General features: G+C 41.2%; 1 protein-coding gene across 14 annotated transcripts in view; it reads right to left on the bottom strand.

Annotated features, from left to right (window-relative positions):
• rapgef1b (Rap guanine nucleotide exchange factor (GEF) 1b) overlaps window positions 1-21,350 on the bottom strand; it is a 46,870-nt gene extending 25,520 nt beyond the window's left edge. For 8 of the 14 annotated variants that reach the window (XM_039779174.1, XM_039779173.1, XM_039779172.1 and 5 more), the window contains exon 1: window positions 21,032-21,349. In XM_039779174.1, coding sequence (XP_039635108.1) covers window positions 21,032-21,059 — 28 coding nt within the window. In that variant the 5' untranslated portion in view covers window positions 21,060-21,349. Of the gene's footprint in view, window positions 1-21,031 lie in introns of all 14 variants that reach the window. The other 6 variants (XM_039779166.1, XM_039779165.1, XM_039779162.1 and 3 more) reach the window with 1 other exon arrangement.
• Window positions 21,351-21,846: the final 496 nt, after the last annotated feature.

A 21,846-nucleotide genomic window follows, 5' to 3' on the forward strand; every position in this document is an offset into this window, starting at 1 on the left:
GGATTTTTGCTGCCTTGAGACTGCTTTTAGAGAAGTAGTTAACAGAGAAGGATTGGAAACTGACATTTCAATATTCCCAGAAGGGACCAGAACGCTCATAACACTTTTTACTTATTACTTCCTGTTAGTGACTCCCAAATGTCTTCCCTATTCCCCCAAATTACAGGGCAATACAGCAGCAGAGCAAGCCTGAAAACACTAAAGTGGGGTTACACTTCTATAAAGGGTGAGGTTCCTATATACAGTAAGAGTATAATAGCAATATACCAAATGATGGACAATTCATGTTTGTTATCATTTATAATGGCAAATGTCTATCAAATCAGTGCCAATGTTTTCATGCTGCTATGAAGGATACATGAAAAAGAAAAATCAGGGAATCAATAAAATCAGATTGTTGCTGAGATTGAGCGAGTAAACATCTTTTGGAGGCATTTAAATTGCTTAAATACGATGCTGCTTTAAAAGGCCTTGGGGACATTTAAAACAAACACTCCAGTCTGAACGACTCTTAAACAAAGCCTGGGAGGGTTCTCACACAACTCTGTGGTGAAGTAGAGTCCCCAGGAGCCCTGCAGCTGCTGGAGTGTCTCAACGCTCCATAACACAATACGTAAATACAAACATAACACACACACACACACACACACACACACACACACACACACACACACACACACACACACACACTTTATTTAATCGGCCACAACACAGAGACACCCATAATTCTAAATCAGCATGTGTATATATAAAAAAAAACAAAAGAAAAAAAAAAACATATATTACGTTGTAAACATGAACAAGGATATCGTATCAGGAATGGCTGCCAACGTTAATGAAAAACTAAAAAAACATGTTGGTGTAATGCAAATTTGGTCATGTTTTCACAAAGCTGTAATGAACAAATAAAGCTTTTACACACCTGAGAGTCTGTCTGACAGAGACATCCTTAAAGGTTTAACACTAGCTTCTAGTGAACTGAATGTTATCAGTATTTACAGTGTGTGTACTTTTCCATTTATAGGACGGTCTCTGTGAGCATGAGAAGGTTGATATAAATGGTGCCAGATCAGTTATAGTATAATGGACAACAGAGACCAGAACACACTGACACATATCCATATTCAGTTACCTTTTTACCTTGCTTCAAACTAATTATTTGGGGGTATACCTAAATAATACAATGACCAACACATTTAGCTTCACATTTACATTAACCCTTGTGTTGTCTTCCCATCGACCATGAAGTTGTCGTCTTTCCGGGTCAAAATTGAAAATGAACTTTTTTTGGCGCTTTATCTGTTTGATTTGATTTGATTTAAATGTTGTATGGTTTCCGTACAATATACATCCATGAATCCATGTTATTTGTGGGCAATTGGTTTGAAAGAAACCCATATTTCTGATGTTAAAAACGGGTCAAATTTGACCCGAGGACAACACAAGTGTTAAAAGCAATTCTGCCAGACCAAACGGCTGGAGAGGGGATGCACAGTAAAATATTTCAGTGGGAAATCCCAGGATCCCAGTTGCTGGTCGCGACCCCTACAACACACCTGACCGGTGACATATGATCTTGTCCAGATCTAAGTGAAGAACTGACAGGCTGGCAGATTGATCTGGTTCCTGTTCAGTACAGGTGTGATCTCTCCAGGACAGCTGGTCAGCCCCTCGCTCATCATCCCCCCCACCCACTCTAGGAATAGGATGAAAACTGGGTGGAGAGATACAGGGGAGGCTGTGCTTAAGGTTACACGCACAGCTGTCACCTCCTTCTGAACTACCTCAGTGAGACTGCTCAATCAAAAGTGTGCAAGCCCTGCGTATATGGACCTGTTGAGCACTTTAGAAGATTCAAACGAGAGTCAGAAAGGTCACAGTGCCAGCTGTTGAAGAGGGATCTGAAAGTGTGTGTGTGTGTGTGTGTGTGTGTGTGTGTGTGTGTGTGTGTGTGTGTGTGTGTGTGTGTGTACACACAGGAGACATTTTGACATTCATGTCTGAAAGAATCTTCTCTACAAAGCAGGGCAGGACAGTTAACATTAATTTAACTGGTGTGGAGAGTGAATGGACCTCTACCTAAATTAAATGCTGTAATCTGATCCAGCTTTCTAGTGAGAAAACGGAAATCTAGGAGTATGTGCACAAACAACATGGGATGGAGATTAACACAAAGACGCTGATTATTCCACCTCTCTTTTGAGCATTGTCTATACCTGGTGTTACATATACTCAACTGTACTTTCAAAACACAGAATCCTTTCACTCTTGACACACTTAAGTAGAACTTGTGTTAAAAAATATGAGAAACCTGCCCTGGGATACATGAAAATAGACAGTGTATTGTTTATAAGCAGCCATGCCTGCAATGAGCACTTATTGGTCTATAAAAACGACAACATACTGAGTGAATTACTGTCTGCTACACTGCAAAACAAAAACCGCGGAGGTGCAGTGCCAAGTATCGCATCTCCACAGGCAAGACCTGCTGTGGAGCAAGAGTGTGGAAAGCAAGCCTGAGGCATGTGAGATGAACAGCAGCGAGAAAATGGAGAGGAAAGAGAGAAGAATTCAGCAGGAAATAGTTAAGTGCTTGGTGAATTATTTATCCTCCCCATTGTAGTGGTTGGCTTCCTGCTGGCTGTGTGCAATTTTCAACAGGAATCCTCTTCATGTCCTCCGTTATCAACAAGCAGCACCATAGGATACAGCAGGCTGAGAGAGAGAGAGACAGTGTGAGTGTGTGTGGTGTGTGTGTGTGTGTGTGTGTGTGTGTGTGTGTGTGTGTGTGTGTGTGTGTGTGTGTGTGTGTGTGTGTGTGTGTGTGTGTGTGTGTGTGTGTGTGTGTGTGTGTGTGTGTGTGTGGTGCAGTTTAAGCTACTGCCCAAGGATGGCAGGGAAGAGAGGAAGTCCTGGTATGGAACGTGGCCCTGGTTAATGGTTGATTTCAAAAGTAATGGAGGAAGAAGTCCAGTGGTAGGTTTTACAGTTTCAACAACAGGCCACTGGAAGACTGAGAGCAGTCTACTTAACGAGTGAGTAAATGACATGCAGTGGATGCTTAGTGCTCGGTGCACTTTACCATCTATTGTATTTCACTTATCAAATGAGTAAGTAAGACACGGAAAATGGTTTTCATGTGGCAAATCAAGTTACCAATGCAAACTGACTGTCCTGAAATAAAGATAATGGGCAAATCATTTTGACTTGGCATCGGTGTAATTACATCAGGGATTACAATAAACTATTAGTCATTTCTAACTGAAAGGAGGGTCTGAAATAAATACTTCACTGAAGCAATAGAAAATGGCTCGCTCTTAGCTCATTTATATTATAACATACAATTACTTTTCAAAATCAGAAACCCAAATCTATTTTCGAAAAATTCTTCCCGACTGTTTTTTTAATGGTTTGTTATGACCAAAAAAAATAAAAAATAAAAAAATAAATCAACCACTTTACCATTATTTCAATTCTTGTCTGGAAGAAAATGCTGCACGCCTTCTGTTTGCATCTCCGCTTCTATGAAATCCAACTCAGCCAATACTGTATGTTATTAATAACCAACACAAACATGTCCCTAAGGCTAGTATAGCAGCCGCGCCAACCATGGGTCAATGATCAGGAGCAAACATCAATGTGGTGATGAAGGTGCACTGCGTGCTGGGTTGCATGGGAACAGACGGCCTGGTCGACCATGGCTAACAGACCATGGCCACACAGCACAGGTGATCTATGACCCAGATCCATATGACAAAACAACAAACCAGATCCATAACTGCTTAGTGAGATTGTGTTGGGCCACCAATGCTCAGCCTACGCGTGCGACATGAAGCTGAGAAAGTGAATGTAAGACAGTAAAGAACAGTCTCTTTCTCTGAGAGTGCAATCTTGCTCTCAGATCTAACCACAGAGGTGACACAGTAGACTGAGTGGCTGATGATTGGGGAAACGTCAATACAGGGGAAACTCCTGCTCTGTGAATGCCTATGAATCATGACACCACAATCAGAGGGAAATACCAATATCAGAAGTACCCCAACTTTCTCTGGAAAACTCAGAAAAAGGGGAACAACACGTTCAACATGCAAAGGCGTGACGAAACAAACTATCTCTCGAAGAAAATACTCCCTCAATACTGTGGGACGCATCTACAAAGTACAAACACTAGTATTTATATAGCACTTAAAAAAAAAAAAAAAGCGGTTACAAAGTGCTACACACACACACACACACACACACACACACACACACACACACACACACACACACACACACACACACACACACACACACACACACACACACACACACACACACACACACACACACACACACACACACAACACACACACACACACACACACACACACACACACACACACACACACACAATACCTATGAGAAATAAATAAAAAACATGAGTTACAAAATACAAATTAAATGTAGAATACAGCATAAAAGCTGGACGCTTAAAACAGTCCAGAGATTTAGCAGCGAACTGTGAAAAGTGAACTGAAATCACAAGTATCTGTGGGGATGCAAATATGTCGGATTAACACATAATAAGCAACAAGCAGCATGTAGAGACACATAACAAAAATCCAGCCTAATCACTTGGTGACACACCTTGCATTCTTGAGTTTTTTGTATGGTGTTGTGTTCTTATTACTCAGGATAAATGGTTGAGGTCAGACACATCACATCCAAATACAGTATATCTATCACATCTACAGTGGAGTTTAAGGGACGAGTCCACCATTTATCAAGTCACATTAGGTTTCTTGCTTCAGTTTGAAGGCCCGCTGAAATGGAGCATGTATTGTCATGGCACTTTGAAACACACACACACACACACACACACACACACACACACACACACACACACACACACAACACCAACACACACACACACAACACACACACAACACACACACCACACACACACACACACACACACACACACACACACACAAACCACACGGAGCTATATGACAATGCACAATCTATTATCTGAATCTCCTGTCATGTGCAGCAATAAAACAGTGGCTTCGAGCAATGTTTTGCAACAGTATTTTGCAAGTCCCAAGGTTATACTGCTGTAGCAACATGGCAGAAAAACAGTGAGGGGAAACAAAACATATTGTTTTATAGTCATAACATAGCTTAAAATAAACCACTACGCTCACCACGATGCTACTGAGGTTAAAACAGACTATGAACAGTTCCATAAGTTCCAGAAGTATTTGTAGCAGGGGGAATGATGTCTCCATACAGGGAATGTGCATTTTGTTGAAACACTGTCTATTATATACAGCTCAGTCTTATAGCATCTCATTAGATGCAATCTAAAATAGTTTACAATGAAACAAAACAAATGATGAAGTGTTACACTTTCTAGACAGTTTATTTCTATAATGTTAATCATTTACTATCATTTTGTGACTACTATACAAAAGGTTGTTGGATCATTTCATCAGACGAAGTAAGGAATTCCACTGAGGGACTTTGTACTACGATACAATTATAGCGTATTAATAATAGGCCTTTCATATATATATTTCGTATTACCCGAATACAGATTGTAACTAGCAAAGTCCTGAAATCAGTTCTCAATAATATGAGGCATCATTTACCGCTTTTTGTGTTTATTAATCCAGATAATTCTGGAAATCTCTTGTGTATATTTAATTAATTAACCATAAGCAAATGGTGAGCTGTGCCAATATATGAATGCTATTTGCAAAGTAAGTGTCTGTGTTCCATCACACTGTAAAAATGGTGGGCAAGGTACTTATGCATGGGCAACAGAAATACACAGTAAATCCTGGCAGGGACTTTCTGCAGTCCCACACAAGGGAGGCTGGCGTTACCTGCTGTGGTTGTTTTGAAAGCTCACAAAGAGAATGATTGGTCTTTTCAGCAGGTCATTTGAATTATGATCACAGTATTAAATTCAAAGTGAGTCACTCAATGAACTGTTCTGGTCAGGCAGTTAATTATTGATGATAATTGATGAGACATTTCCTGAGGAAATATTTAAAATTTTCTCTGGAATAAAAAACGCTTGATCAGATCAGTACATGTACAATCCAATAAGACATATGCCACTAACGCAGAGCTCTGTGACAAATGTAAGCCAGTAGCTTGGTGGTGTTTTTGGAAGAGGGTGGGACTATTAGGCCTGTGTATTGTGTGGTGGCATAAACATTTACAAGTCTCTAGCCTCAATGCCTCCTCTGTTTAACTATGAAGCCAACAAAACGCCTTCTTCCAAATCTTTCTCTTAGCAGAGTTAACAGCATCTTTTCTACCATCTGAATTTCTCTATGCCCTCTCTGTGCCTTACTACCTCAGACTGGTAGTTCATTCTTACTGGTACCATTTGCTGGTAGTCAACCCACACATTTCCTCCCTCCTAGTTAGTGTGTCATGATGGTATAGACCACATTGTTTGTCCACATTTGCACACTGTGTGGGTTTGAGAAAAAAATTAAAATTAAAAAAAAGGTTGAACCAAATATACTATTGGAACTGCTGATGGCTCACATGCTATATTAACCCCCATACCCCAGGCTTCTTTTATTATTATTACTCATTCATTCCTCCGCGTCACTGCTTTTGATGGCCACTCTTTTACGCCCTCCCTTTTATCTTAGTATGTCTGTGTGTAATTGGAACTAAATTAACAGCAATTTATTTGAGATTCTGCATGTCGCAGCTCTAAGTGTTACAATGAGCACATACAGCACAAGCATTACACCACACTGTGAGATGTGACTAACCGTTAAGTTATTACGACTATTCAAATAACCCTCTCTCTGGCAGTAGTTGTAACTCTTTCTGTATGGTTTCAATATTGGTTGAGGTCTCATAGTGGGCACTGAACGAGTTAATGGAACTAGTTAATTGGAGCCCTTGGCACAGCAGTTCAGTGGGGTTGTAGTGAAAGCTATGGAGGGAGCCCCGAGGTCTAGGTCACTCAATTGTCCAAAGTACAACACACACGTACACGTACACATACACACACACAAAGAGTGAACAAAGAGTGCACAAAGAGTGCCTCTAAACTATTCAATACAAAGTGAAAGGTTAGAGATGGGATGCCACAGGGCCCGACTTTCAACAGCATTGCAGACAACAAAATAGTCCACGAGCACAAGGCTTTTGATGCCCCGATTGTAAAATGAAAAAACAAGAAAGCTGCACACACTGACACAGTGACAAAAGGGTCGAGTAAACAAAGTAAAAACACAAAAGGTCTAGAATGGTGACCTTGCATGACAGTGGCCTCGAGGAAGATTACAAAAAACACAATGAACTTGAGAGTTCCTGTGTATCGCTGCAGGAAGAAGAAATCACTCGATATCTGCAAATAATGCTCACATTTTCTACATGATTCAAATGGGCTTATTTACTGTATTTGGATCTAAATTGGTTTAAAGAATTTGTTTCCTCGTCACTGGGATGATGATTATAAAGCAAACTGTGTGAAGACCAGCGCAGATCAGCCCAAACATACTGTATAGCCCAATGCAGAGTTGTGGTGGTTAAAAATAATGTTCTATTCTGAATATATGTTTAGGTGTCTTACTAACGCTATACTGAGACACATCACATAATGACTGTGATTAGAGCTGAAACAATTAGTTAATTAATACATTTTAATCATGTTTTTAACAAAAATGCCCACGTTCTCTAGTTCCAGCTGCTCCATAGTGATGATTTGTTGCTTTTCTTTGGGTTATGTGACAGTGAATTGCATATGTTTAGGTTTTGGAGTGTTTGGTGGACAAAACATGTAATTGGATTACATCATATGGGCATTTTTCACTATTACCAGACATTTTGAAGACCAAATAATTCATAAATGAATTGATAAAATATTTAGAAGACCAATCAATAATGAAAATAATAGTCTGGGAATCCAAGATGGTGATAGCTCATGATTGCACTCATGTACTATGGAATGAATGAGGCTCCAGACAGTGACATATATTTACATACACATGATTTATATTGGAGGACAGGGCAAGCATATGTGAGGTAGAGTGTTGATAGCGGGAAATCACACGGCAACACACGTACACGCCATCCTGGGCACCCCTCCTGTTCCTTCCCCCCTGACGCCGGGGCCACTGGCACGATTTCCTGTCCCTTGTCTCCCTCACTGAGAGCCGCTCCCTCTTTTCTGGACAAACTTCACAGTCCAGAGCAGCCTGGCCTCAGAACCTCTGCTCTTACAGCTCAGCTCCCCAGTATAACAACTTACCTCACCTAAAACAGGCAACACCTAATAACACAGTACACTGAAACATACACAAGACAAAAGAAGCCGACTGCGCCACACAACCGCCCGACAGAAGCATGCTCAAAGCAGTCTGATCCTTCAAGTCACCTTCTGGCTCGAGTGGTTTACTGCATTTCGTAGAATTCCATTTAAAGCTCGCTTTCTGAACCGAGTGTTTCGGCAGAGACAGACAGGCAGCAGGTTCACCTTGGGTGAAAACCAATAGACTAAAGAAGCACAATGTGCTATAAATACCCAGCTTGTCAGTATCTGTAACATCAAGCAGCAGCAGAACAGAGACACTGCGACAGCTAAAACCCCTGTGATCTACTGAGATGAATTCTCAGTGAACATTCTCAGTGAACGGCAGCTGTTTTGGCAAGAGAGCGCGACGCAAACAGCAAACTATAAAGCACTTGAGATAGGAGACTGATCCTACACACAAACAGCCACAAGAGAAGCAATCACTTCACTGCCATAGTACAAGACAGAGACCGATACAGAGAAGCATAAGCAACAGCGCTCTAGTGAGTAAATGTCCTCGAGCAGCGAGGAGTGGTACCACTCTCCCCATGCTGGAGCGCTGTACAAAGCTGATCTTGTCTGTACAGCGGGCTACTTGTCATCCTCTTGACACTTTGTGCGCACACACTGCATTGAACAAGACTGACGGACAGATGCCAAATAATGCACACTCTTCTTGCAGTTCAAATGCATTGTGCGAAACCAAACTCTTTGCATTCGGATTGTTTCACAGCCTCCTTAAAAATAGGCTTGGATGACAGATGTGTCCGCCACAAAGAACAAGACTCGCCCTCGCACAGCCACTTATAATTAGGCAGTGGTTGTTTAAACTATGTCAGTGATGAATAATCCAACAAACACTGAAATAACTTTGTTTCGTTTTCAAATTATTTTAATCATCATGCATACAAACAGAACAATGAGCGTGTTTCACTCTGCTGTTGTAGGAAGTACATACAGTACGTCTTGGCAGTTCATATGAATATTCCCAATTGCTTTTCAGTTTCCAGTTTCATTAAAAACTCTGCATTGAAGTGCCCATATTATGAAGAAAAAAAAAAAGAAATCACTTTTTCTGGGATTTGGGGTGTTATTTTGTGTCTCTGGTGCTTCCACACGCATACAAACATCCATGCTGTTTTGAGTGAGATAAGGTTTCTGAATGTATCCTGCCTTCAGTCTCCGGGTGAGCTGTTCAAAATCGGCCCGGCTTTTTATGTCACGAGCCGAAACGAGGTGGCTAACCGTAGCATGCTAGCGCTAGCATGCTAACTTGTTCTGAATGGCAAAACACTGTTACAACACACACTAGTTCACCATAATCTACAAAAGAACTACTTCCATGTCCCTGTTCTGCAGCTATTCCACGCAAAGTTGGAAGTGTGCCCTCGTTAAGAAGTCTCCCAGCTAATCCTGCCTTGTACTACTGAAGTTGTAGAAACAAACAGCTAGATGATGTGATCCCTACCTAGCTACTGCGCATGTGCGCCTGCCAACAAAGATGTTAAAGCAGTGAGACGTCTCACTCTGTAGCTAAAACAGAGACCTGAACACACAGGGTGAAAAGAGGATCTGCAGCAATGTGCAGTACAACAAAAACATGGTGTTACAACCTCAAAATACAATTATGAACCTGAAAATTAGCATAATATGGCCACTTTAATGTCTCTATTTATAGTAGTCATGCAAAACATTGATCCATCACTTCTGAGCCATCTATTGTGGTGTAATATACATTTTTGAAAAAGGTTTACATAAAACAGCTTTGAGTTTGCATGTTTCTTTTGTGGTTTTGACTTTTTTTTTTTATTCTTTTTATTTATTTATTTTACATTAAACAGCGTGTTGGGGCAGGACAAAGTTGGAAGGAATTTGACTGCAAGAGCGCTGTTGTTGATGTTGTAACAATGACGTCTAAAAAGGCTACACACATTATGAAGTAGTCTTACTGTGGAAAAAAATTTAATGAAAAAAAAGTTGCGTCTGCAAGCTGCATATCGTCTTACAGCGATGTATAGATCATTTGCCGTTTTGTCCTCTGTTCTTCCTCTGACACACTGCAGCAGACATACTGGACAACAGAAATGGACATTATAACATTTGATTATTATAGTTGTAGAAGGTCTACGTAAAAGACTCCGACATGTGTGAGCATTTACGTTTAAACTTAATGCAAATTAAAAAATGAATATGGTACTATAACATCAATCATTTCGTGTATTCAAGTTGCCGCACTTGTATGTTTGAAGAAAGTCAGATGGTCCATGATATGACTAAAAACAGTGATGCATCTTTTAATGCCACAACAAGGAATCATTAAAGACAGGTCTAAAAAGAAATGCATTTTGATGACCAGGTAACTGCAACATCCTATCCACATCTTTTTATCCAGCTGCAAGTGAACAACATAAGCTGCTGCTGGAGATCAATTTAAACAAAGTGGTTATCTGTTATGGATTAATATCACCTAAAAAAAGTCATTGTCTGACTGTGGAAACAAGCTTGGTGCCTAGAGTGAAGCAGTGGCTGTCTAATACACTACATGTGGGAGAAAAAAAATCTGATATGCTCTGAAAGATAAACAGGAGGACTTTGCAGAAACGTGATATCCCTCCCTCACTTAATTAGAAAGAGGTCATACGCAAACAGTTTTTGTTAGTCCAAGGCACATTCACAAAGTGCCTATTTTTTGTGCATAGCTGTTAAGGGGGCTTGAAGGGGGTCTTTATTACTGTTCTTTTTCTTGTTTGTGTGCATTTTTTCCTCATTTGTTTCAGATTGTACGTATATAATGTGTTTTCGGATACTTGTTATAATGGCTATGCGTGTGCAAACTAAGATGTCCCATGTGTTGCCTCACAACCATAATAATAAAAATATTAAGACAAATGAAAAAAACACACAAGGATCTGTTTGCTTTAACAGTTCAACATTTAAGAGCAAAATTCATCAATTTCAGCTGGAGTAGAAGATGTACTATGAAGAGCAAAAAGTCAAAATGTTTGAATGAAGCCTTAAAGGAATATTTCACCGCTGGAAAGCTGAATATATCTTTAAATTGGGTCACTTATGTAGTAGAAATGTGAAAAAAAAATTGAAATTGGTGCCTTCTAGGCCGAGAAAAGCCAGAAAATGTGTTTTGGTCTTATATGGATGAAAAACACCAAATCCCAGAATGCACCTGCTTCGTTGCTTTGAGTCCACTCCCAAGCCACGTCTACCGCTTGACAGACCGACAGAGGCATTCAACTCAAGCGTGTTTTATTGTCATTTCAACCATATACACGAAACAACGTTTCATCGTGACTCAAGTGGTGTTACACATTTAACATATATAAAAAACGACATTATATAAAAAACGACATACAGAACAGGCTACATTTAGTACACACACTTTATAGGCTCCGTAAAGTTCAGCTAACGCATACTAGCATTAGCGCTTGGTGGGCTGTAAACACCGAGCATAAACACAGCCGTGAATTAGTGTGTAATGTAGAATGGTCGGCATTTAACAGTCACAAACTCCACCAGCAGTTAGCAGTTAAATGGATACAAATCACCACATTTCTGCACCACTCGGTGTTAACACAGCCCACCTCTTTTACCGAAAGCCTGTTTAGCGAAGATTCAAGATGGCTGACAGTCGTTTTCATTCGGAATACCTCGGCCAGACTCGGCAGTCCAACCCCCTGTGGGCGTGTTGAAAACATACGGAAGTAGATCCTACTACTGGCTGTAGTCCTTTGCCTCTGGCCCAAAAATCTTCCAATGACGCAAAAATCGTCATTTTACGTCATCGGAAGATTTTTTCCAGGCCCCAAATGCAGAAATCTCTCGTCTCAGGGGGACATGAGGGAGGGAGGCACGGTCATTCAGAAATACTATCGGGTTTCTACTGATACAAAGCTGAATGCTAAATCGGTGAAGTATCCCTTTAAGAGGATAGGTTTTCTGTTCGACTTCCTCAGACCAAAGTCCACTGATAGCAGAAGCAAACTTAATTCACTCTGGCAAAGTATTTTACAGTTTCCCGTAGCAGCTTATAAATCCAAAGTGTTGCATGTCATGCATGTATTAATGCTATTCTAGAAACATATTCTCTCATTCAGGTTGCATGAGAAGGAACATCCAAGAGGAAGTGGGTCAATGAAAGGAGACACACTCAAACAGAAAATCCAAACTAATAGCCACTGACGGAATGAACACTGGGTGTGTGTGTGCGCATGAAGTATGTCATATACTGTTTGGGTATGATAAAAAATATACCAAACCAATGACTCAGAATGATTTGTGTACCCAGACAAGAACGCACACACGCGCACACGCGCACACACGCACACACACACACACACACACACACACACACACACACACACTTGCCTTGACAACAATAGTGACTTGTTTGCAAGCAATGTCAACTTCTCTCTCTCCATTCCTGATTTAGACTGGCATCGGAAACTGCCAGCAACTGTGGGACATCCCCTTGAGTGTAAGCCAGCGCCCTGACCCAGCCATGCCACCCTGGGGTCTGAATGATTAGACACACTCACACACCAGCACACACACGGGCACAACTTGACATAAAACCCTTTTTTTCTGGATCTCCCCATTTTCCATCAACCATTGAGATTGTCGCACTCAGTTGCCAAGGCCACTCACTATTTCTGAATCTCTCTCACTCTGCTGCTCACTTAACTTTGGCTACTTAGAAAATGGCATGCAGACAGGCATTTCTTTTCTTCATTCTTGAAGAGGTCAGCATTACTGTATATGATGATTGCATGGTAGTCAGCAAGTGCATTAAATACCCATATAATATACTTACTAAGTTTCCTCATTCAAATAGACATCCTATCACAGGTACAGTTTGAGTGTAACGGCAGGACATGCCAAACACATTCCAGTCACTGGCTCTGGTTTAAAACAGAAATATGTGTATCCATAACTTGTAGTGCTCACGAAATGTTAGGAAAACAAAAATCTCAGCAAGCTGAAACACGCTTGAAAATCTCACTGCAAAACAAGAACCGAAAGAAAACATCATAGGACTTATTACAAGTTTCAGTAGTGGTTCTCAGTCCTGCTAGTTTTAGCTTTAGTGGTTAATCAATCATTACTTTAAACCTATACCATATGGTGCATTCAATTGATGCTATTAACTTGTTACAGGACAAACAAGACCAATGTCCAGGACTTAAAATTAGAGTTACAGTAGTTGGCCCTATCATTTATTGAACTTTATAATGTATCACAATAAACACGGGCTGTGAAGACTTTGGGTTTGGTAAAGCCATTCTCCAATCTGGATGTCTAAGCAGTATGTATTAAGATTAAAAGATAACGTAATTAGTTAACACAGCTGCATCCTAAGATATTCTGCAATTTAAAGTGTTGTGAATCTGCAATGAGATGGGCATCAGCTGATTATGCTCATACGAGATTGGAAAGTGGAGTCATCCTCTTGTTGATCCTTACTGAGTAGTTCCAAACATCAGTAGCATCCCTGCAGCATGGCCAACTCAGCTGCGGCTGGAGTGAGACCTCCTCACCTGCAGCGCTGTGCAGTCTGCCAGTTTGAAACACATCAGTCACTCTGCCCGTCCCCAAAGAGGGCCATCACAGCTACAGTGACTGGGCAGGTAATGGTAGACAGACAAGTGGGCGCCTGCGTAGCTCACCTGGTAGAGCGTGTGCAGCGCGCCCCATGTACAGGGGCTTAATCCTCGACGCAGCGGCCTCAGGTTCAATTCCGACCTGCGGCCCTTTGCTGCACATAGACAGACAAGATACACACACCCATACAAACAACGACTCTTGCTGCCCCGCCGGGCTGAAATGCACAGATTTATTAGGCTGAGTGTACCACAGACTGTGTGTTTTCAAAACAAGATATTATGGCACTCTGTACTGTGTAATTACACAATGATGGACTCAACTACCTTAATTATGGAGCCTCTATGTGCTACCGGCTCACCAGGGTGGATATGTTCATGCAGCTCAACAGCAGCAGCACAAACTCACTACAAACATTAACAAATCAAACACTGTTAACCTCTACATGTGGGTGAACAATCAGGATCAGCTTCCATGGTGAAGCAAGGCAGGCAGATTGGACGTAAGATGCAGGTTACAGCCCCAGAGTGTAACCAATACCAATTTTGTTTTTAAACCTATGGCTTCTGTCTACAAACTTTGGAGCTGATAAGGCAGAGAGGCAGCCTGTGATGGATGGCCTGCAGAGCAGCCTCCTCGGGCTGGGTCCACCCAAGACTTCAGTGGAGCAAATGAGCACCTTCCATAAAGCCACACGACACAAAAAGCACAGCGAGGAATGTCCCCTGCATTTCATTCTGCCAGCAAGCCTATTTTACATTAAAGCTCCAAAACTGGCTAAAGCAGCCTAGACAAAGAAGTAACACATCCCCCAAAAAAACAATGCAAGTATGCATTTATTTCACACAAAAAAAACTGTTGAATAAATGCATGGTGTGCACGCGATGAAACCGCTGTAACCAGCTACTCCTATAACACTGTGCTTGAGAATACATTTTAGCAGCGAATAGAGTCTGTGTTCTGGCGTGTTCATTTACATTTCAAATAATGCCTAGTCTTCTGACTTTCTTTTATTTATTTTTTTTTTTGGAGCTGTGCTGTTTGAATTGTGGAAAAACACAGAATATTAAAAAGCTTTATCCAGTTTCTTCATTGTTATTATCATTTAAATACTCAAAATGAAATCCCATTTTGGGAAAAATCAATCAGAGCAATGGACTAATGTCAGCATTAATGAGAGAACAGCAAGTGCGGCATTGATCTTACAGTCCACCATGCATGCCTCGGGAGAAGAGCTGTATGTATGTATGTATGTATGTATGTATGTATGTATATACACACACACATACATACAGCTCTTCTCCTGAGGCATGCATGGAAATGTATGAGAAAATAAATAAATATATATATATATATATATATATATATTTGTGTGTCTTTACCTGTGTCCTCATCCAGATCCTCCTGTAGAGAGGAGTCTGTATCCTCCGAGGAGGCCTGGCTCCTCCAGCTTATATTGCCCATCCAAGAGGCCTGAGTCCACACACAGCTACTGGTCCGGGAGTGATGCTGATGGTTATACTTTTTGTATACTGATCACTTGCTGGTCAGGCTGACATTTTTTTCCACAGCTATCGCTCAGTAGCACTGCTGAGCGTTAGTCACAAACTGACTAGCCCGCATGATCATTCTCTCTTGACTCAGACACACTATGCAGCACTTCAGAGATCCACAAATAGCATGGAGAGAAGGCAAAAGGAATTGAAAAGGAGATGCGCTTTTCCAAAGTTCATTGTTGTTGTTTTTATAATTCTTCTTGTAAAAATATGTCTAGAATCACATAATCCTGGACAGAACATCTAAGGGAGGCCGTCTAAGCGGTCATCAGTGGTTCTGGAGAGGGTCCAACCCACAGTAATCTGAAGAGGGGATGTACTGAAGAGTTGTAAGGAACTGAGCATGCCACCTGCGTGAATAAATGACCTGCTGTCTGGCATGTAGGCCAACACACAGCAGAGAAATCAAGTGAAGCATCATCTTATAAGACGAACCCCTCTAAGAAAGAAGTCTCAAGAGCACACATTCAAAAGTAGAGAGATGAATACGACCTGTAAACGGAAGCCGAATTGAATTACATATGAGATCTCAGAGAGCTGCCGTCTTTAGCTCCTTAGAAGCTGTTGAAGGGAGAACAGCCTTGAAAATATTTATGTTACAAGACCTGATTGCCTTCACAGACCTAGCCTTCCACTGCTTATTGATATCCTCGATCCAGTCATTACCACAACATGTAATCCATCCATTTCTCTCCCTGATTCTCTCTCTCTGTGCAGAGACTCGATTCCCATCAATGCTCTACCTTCCTCCACCCTCTTTTTTTCTCTCCCTAAGCTGTATTCCCTCCCTCTTTTTGCTTTCCTATACAAAGCACACACACAAAAAAACTAATTACAACACAGCTAAACCTATACGGGAACAGCAAGCCTCTCATTCTGTGGGAGAGGGAGGGTGAAGTGCTTTCTGCCATCAAACCTCAAAACTGCAGCATGTCAAACCAAGACCCAAAGCTTGCCCTGTGCAGCAGTGGGATCACTCATCAGCAATGTGCGTAAACCTAATCACCAACATGACATCATGACTTCGCGTAAACATGTACGTCACTTTCCTAAAGCCAACTGGCGTGTTATCTGTACGCATTTTGAGCTAGCTGCGCGTATGTCTACGCTGTACACAGCGGACGGCAGTCTGCATTGTCGCAGCGTAAACCTACACGCCACTTTCTAAAGCCACGTGGCGTGTTATCGCGAGGCTGCGGTTGGGTTTAGGAAACGTGACGCGCGAGTTGGGTTTAGGAAAAGAAGAACCGGTTGGGTTTAGGAAAAGAACAAACGTGGAAAGGAAACACGTGGGACACAATCCCCGGTCTCCTGGGTGAAAGTCCTGTGTTTTACCCATCCTCCACCCCGACCAACCTCCCTACCCGAATTTTCGCCCTTTCATACTACTCGCTACGGCGTCGATTCACACGCAATCGCGAGGTAATGTAAGTCAATGGAGGCCAAACGGCGTTGATAAACACACTTAAAAGTGAGTATGCGTCTTGATAACACGCCAATAATGCCATACGAATTGGCGTGTCATTCATACGCCACTTCATGAGATCAGGCCGTAATCACCCAGGGAACCCTTTTGGAATCGTCACTCCTTTAGCTTTTGCTCAGAGTTCTGGTGACTAAGGCATGCAGAGCTTGCTATTTCTGTACATTAGAAGAAGATATTTCCGTCTGAAGTGATGCAGTAACCACTTAGCAAACACAAAGCCATCAAAATGACTTACACTTCAGTGTTAACTTTAGGAATGGTTGAGAGTAAACTCACATTACAGCTGAAGCCTTTCAAAAGGCAAATACACACTTCCACGCTATGCAAGGAAGGCTCGGAGCGGTTCTGGCCGGCTACTACCATTGACTGTCCTGTAAGAGAAGAGTCAACAGGCTAATAATAAAATATTGCACCGCTACTCCCACAACTTTGTTACCAATACTGACATGCCAGAACTGTTGTGTCACAATCCCAGTCTCTGTGGTGAGAATAATGACATACAAGTTTTGGAACTGCAAAAATGACGATAATACAAATATTGAGTCTCAATTAAGGCTCGTTTCTCTTAGTCATGAAGTTGTGTGTTCATAAGGGTTTTTCTTGCTGTAAAGTTTGTCAGACAGAGATACAGAAACAACACTCAAAGAGCTCAAACAGCAATACAAGCAACTGAATGGGAAATGTGTGCACAACATCCACACACAAGCACAAACACATGGATTTATAAGGATTTACTCGGGCCACACCACAGTGCTTTTTCAACACAGTATGGGAAAGGGCATTAGACATTTGAGCTTTAAAGCATATCTTTAGAATAAAACTAGTTTCATAGTCCGTAAAATGTAAACACTGCACATATTCTGGCAACAAGGAGCAACTATAATTGTTATAGGTTGTAGACAAGCCATTCTATTTTAGAATTATTCATGTGAATGAAGAGTTTATTCACAGGACCAGACACAAACACAAACACAAACACACACACACACACACACACACACACACACACACACACACACACACACACACACACACACACACACACACACACACACACACACACACACACACCCTTGTCTCAGCAAGAAAAGTCACATCTGTTTTTCTACAGCAATGTTTTCCTGAAAAGTGGATGCAGGGTTTATTCTACAACATCACAGCTTGTTTCAAGGGTGTTGCATTAAATGTATCACTGCAAACTATAGTCTGCACTTGAATCACTCCAGGGTGTCTAATTAGGTCATCAACAGCATCACATCCAACAAATACACATACTAAACAATGAGCAATTTCACTAATTTCAGTAAGCACAACATTTCAGTAAGTACAAAGCATGTGAACACAGTGGAGTCTGAACTTGGGTAATGCTCAGTGGGAGATCCACATACAGCACAGTTGCGTAGCTAAACAAAGTATATATACACCAATATATGGCACATCAGAGATAATTAGCATGAAGTATTTTTATTTTTACACACCCAAACCATTTTATATATCACTTATCATCCGCTGGTTTTGCACAGGTGCGAAAAATGAAATGTACCCAATTCTGGATACAAATTTAAAAGAGAACTCCAAACATAAGAGCGGTTAATAATTGCTGACATGGACAACATGTGGCTAGTTATTTAACAAACCGTATGTACATGTGTAAAGGCAGGTTTGAGTACCTATATTGAAAACTTACAAAATAAACATGCACATATTTTTCAGTCTTCTCCACCCAGTTCATTTTCTCTAAGGACAGAATTGGAGATTAGTTTAGCTGACTGCTGCTGTTGCTCTTTTGCACCACCCCAGACTCTGAATCTGTTTATGGATTACAGTTTGGGCTGCCTGAGTGATGAAGTCATGTGGGTTCGTATACAGAGAATGGGGTTCAGCCAGTGTTGAAACAGACACCCATTTGATACTCTCAGGGATGACATCCTATCTAAGCTACACACAAGTGGAAGAAGAGGCTCTAAACAGGTAACAGCGTTTACCACCCACGAGAGGACAAGTAAGTGACAGCAGGTCACAGTATCCATGGTGATAAGGGAGTATGTTGATGCAGCTAATGACTCTGGAAGAAATGCTGGCCATAAGTCTCCAGCTGGAGCTTGGTGTCCATGTGTGCATTGATAGTCCTACTTGTTCTGTGTCCTATGGTAACCATTTGCATTATATCACTATTCAAACCTTAACCCATGACTAGATCCATGTGCAGGAATCCCTACTTACAGGCGTGAATTTTATTTCACTTTATCCAAATCTTTTCTCTTTTAATTTTCTCCTCGAGGCACCAGTTAATTAATCTCCTTCTGTCGAGGTCTAAAACTGGTCCCCTATCTGTAGAGTCTCCACAGCCTAAGCCCACATAGACAACAGTCTCCTTTTAACACCATCTACTCCATCCCATCTTTACACACATTCTCCCTCTCTCCGAGGAAAAGGCTTAACAAGCCGACACTGAAGCTATGCCTGGTGCACAGTTTTTCAGTGTAGTCCCCAGCCTTGCCCCCTCTTTCCATTTCACTGGCATCCACCACAGTGTGTCCACTGGGTACATATTTGGGATCGATGGCTGCATGTGGAAGAGAGCAGAGACTGCAGTTCAACAAGTGACCTGACCTGGTAAACATAACTAGAAAGCCTGGGGGAAGCAGGTCCATGTGAGAGAAGTGATGGATTGGGCTCATAGTGACTATTATCCTTTTAACTTATCATTGTACCATAATCTACAAAAGCTACACTGCCTCTGAGCTTTTTTTTTTTTTTTTTAAAAGCTGTGACCATATGTAGTCATCTGTCTGCAAGACACGAAAGGAATCGGAAACTTTTACGCCTATGAAGAATGACTGAGCTAGTGGTGGATGACACTCCCTCCCCGCCTGTTACTGGGAGTGTGTTTGTGTCTGTGCTAGTGTGTGTGTGTCCATTTACTGCAGGCATCACCGGGCAGGGCTGTATGTGGAGCGAAGCAGGGAGACAGCTGGTGGAGTGGGATGCAAGTGTAGCTGGCGGGTATAAAGTTTCCTTCCAAAGGCATACCCGAGACCACCCTGTTCCTCTCACGCTCCGCACGGCTTTATTTGTATTTAACGTTAAAGCTGCATTCAATATGACCGGCGCTAGTAGACTTACACAACAAGGGGTAAAGCAACGAAAAATGCCACGTGCACAATGTTAAAATCACAACACAAATACACACGACAGTCTTGGGCGTGAACACATTTTAACTCCAGTGTACTAGGTAGGCAACAACATAGCTAGCGTTAATTCAGCTAGTGAAAAGCTAAGCTTTAGCTGTGGCTATAGCTACCGTTATAAACTCATCTTAAATGTCAGCTAACGTCCAACTAGAGAGATGAAGAATTCCAAACACCATATCCTCATTAATTTAATTATCTTTAAATGTTTCTTCCTAGCCTCTCTATGTATGTATGTATGTATGTATGTATGTATGTATGTATATATATATATATATATATATATATATATATATATATATATATATATATATATATATATATATATAATGAATGTTAGTGATGCTCCCAAACAATAAAACCAGGGTATATTCACGACCGTTGAGCTGAGAGAGTGAACGGTGAAATGCCGGTGAAGTAAGCTATAGAATCATAGCACATTCAAATGGTATTTTGTAGGCTACGTAACGTTAGCCCACGATATCTTCCTTGCTACATTGCTGGAGTATTTACACCGTTGATCATTTACTGGTCAGTTAACCAGCTAGTTATCTCTAACCATCATGAGGTTGAAACGGTACAAAAAAGCCATTTGCTCAAGCGACTAAACAGTAGCTAATACCTGCTAGCTGATACGGTGACGCTTTATTTTAACTGGATAATGTTAGCCGAGAAAAGAACAATCCATAAGGCCCTATTAAACCACCATTTACACTCAACATATTCTTCCAACGTTATCTGGAGCCCACTTTAGCGTATGTATCGGTCCACAGACCCCACATTTTATCCACCCGTGCCCCGTGTGAGGGATACCGTTATACAGTATCCCGAGGTGGAGCAGTGTGGTTGGGTCTAATCGGGCAGGACTTACCTTGCTTGCTCTCTATTTTTCCCGACATTTTCGTAGCCAGCAGCTGTGATCCCACTCGCAGTTTAACAAAACGTTAGCTAGCTGCAGACGAGCCCCGCCGTTTGTCTCCTCCGATTATTCCCTCATTTTCGATACTGTTGTGCCCATTACACGATTCCGCTGGGGTTAATATCATATATTTATAGGCCACACATATTGGTACGGTCAAAAACTGTCTCAGTCCGTCTCCGGGTAAATTTCACTGGATACACACACCACACACACCACACACACACGCTAATGTCTTGAACCTAGACTCGGGCAGAGATCCCTCTGCGCTGATTACACAGTAGAGCAGCGCCTCCTTGCGGGAGGAATTAGCCATATCAATCTGTCAACAAGGGGATGGGCGTGTTTCAATTTCAATTCAGTGGCTAGCAGAGTTGTTTGTCTGTTTCTAGATCCAAGTGTGGTGCATGTGTGGGGACCATGGAAGATTCACAGAGCTGGCAAGTGTTGCACATACCAATAATAATAATAATAATAATAATAATAATAATAATAATAATAATAATAATAATAATAATAATAATAATAATAATACACTTTATTTACACAGCACTTTTTAAAACAAATTTACAAAATGCTTTACATGGTACAACGATGATTAAAACATTTCATGACTGCAATGAGGCAAATAAAATGAGACAATTAAAGTAAAATAGAATAAAATACCCGACAATAATATAAGATAAATTAATTAATATAAAATAAATAAACAGTACTAATAAAATACAGAACATATGTTGGATATAAAATGACATGCTAGCATCAAT

This window comes from Perca fluviatilis, chromosome 17, assembly GCF_010015445.1.
Source record: "Perca fluviatilis chromosome 17, GENO_Pfluv_1.0, whole genome shotgun sequence".
NCBI lineage: Eukaryota > Metazoa > Chordata > Actinopteri > Perciformes > Percidae > Perca > Perca fluviatilis.